At 47.0% G+C, this 1,350-nt stretch overlaps 1 protein-coding gene across 1 annotated transcript; it reads left to right on the top strand.

The window, feature by feature from the left end:
* Positions 1-327: 327 nt before the first annotated feature.
* LOC129694380 (late histone H2B.L4-like) lies at positions 328-1,350 on the top strand. The gene has a single exon (XM_055631078.1). The coding sequence runs from the start codon at positions 496-498 to the stop codon at positions 910-912; it is 417 nt and encodes a 138-aa protein (XP_055487053.1). The 5' UTR covers positions 328-495; the 3' UTR covers positions 913-1,350.

Raw genomic sequence — 1,350 nt, 5'->3', positions numbered from 1 at the left:
AGGTACGCGCCCCGTGTGTTAACAGTGTGTGCCGGACGCTGCCATGTCCTCCACATGGATTGAGGTGCTCCGTGCGTCACGCCCTTTGACCCGATGACCACCTGGCCGCTGATGAGATGCTGGAAGATTGGGGATTGGCCAATGTTGTGGTTCAATTTAAGAAGGCATGCACAGGAAAACCTGGACACTGGCGAGCAGTGAACCTGGTTACTGGAGGGGATTCTGAAAGATAAGATATGAATGCATTTGGAAAAATAGAGGTTGACCGGCTCCAATTTCCAGTCCGCAGTGCGAACCAAAGATCGATCCTATAGCGGAGCGGGTCTTTGGTGCGAACGGCTTCTGATTGGTGGAGGGAGGGTTTGTGTCGTGTACCCTCAAATATCCAATCACAACATCTTTAGTGAAGTTTAATTATTCAAATCGCGGGACAGCCAATGAGAACGTTCCCTGCTCCATCCCTCATTAGCATGGGACGACGGCGCTGCCTATTTAATGCGCGCTCCGAGTAACTGGTTCTTTCCATGTTTGAAATATTGTGAGGAAATGTTCGAGCAGCAGAAAACAGCTCCCAAGAAGGGCGCCAAGAAAACGTTGCTGAAACCTGCGGGAAAAAAACGGAAGAGGTCCAAGAAGCAGAGTTACTCCATCTACATCTACAAAGTGATGAAGCAGGTTCATCCTGACACCGGCATCTCTTCCAAGGCAATGAGCATTATGAGCTCATTCATCAATGATATTTTTGAACGCATCGCGGGCGAGGCGTCCCGCCTGTCCCATTACAGCAAACGATCCACCATCAGCTCCCGGGAGATCCAGACCGCCGTCCGCCTGCTTCTGCCCGGGGAGCTGGCCAAACACGCTGTGTCAGAAGGGACAAAGGCGGTGACCAAATACACCAGTTCTAAATAAAGACCCAGAGAGCGCAGACAAAACACCGAAAACCCAACGGTTCTTTTCAGAACCACCTACATCTTCGGTAAAGCTTACTAATATGACAAATAATTTTAACACCGATTTTGCTCTCACGATCTCTGCTTCAGAATTGAAAATTTGAATTTTTTCAAAATCTTTAGATTCTGGAGTAGTTCCTGAGGATTGGAGGGTAGCTAATGTAACCTCACTTTTAAAAAAGGGAGGGAGAGAGAAAACGGGGATTACAGACCAGTTCGTTTAACATCGGTAGTGGGGGAACTGCTAGAGTCAGTTATTAAAGATGGGATAGCAGCACATTTGGAAAGTGGTGAATTCATTGGACAAAGTCAGCATGGATTTATGAAAGGTAAATCATGTCTGACGAATCTTATAGAATTTTTCGAGGATGTAACTAGTATAGTGGATAAGGGAGAA

This window comes from Leucoraja erinacea, unplaced genomic scaffold (assembly GCF_028641065.1).
Source record: "Leucoraja erinacea ecotype New England unplaced genomic scaffold, Leri_hhj_1 Leri_642S, whole genome shotgun sequence".
Lineage (NCBI taxonomy): Eukaryota > Metazoa > Chordata > Chondrichthyes > Rajiformes > Rajidae > Leucoraja > Leucoraja erinaceus.
The sequence above is the reverse complement of the archived record's forward strand: the minus strand, read 5'-3'. Positions and strand labels throughout refer to the sequence as shown.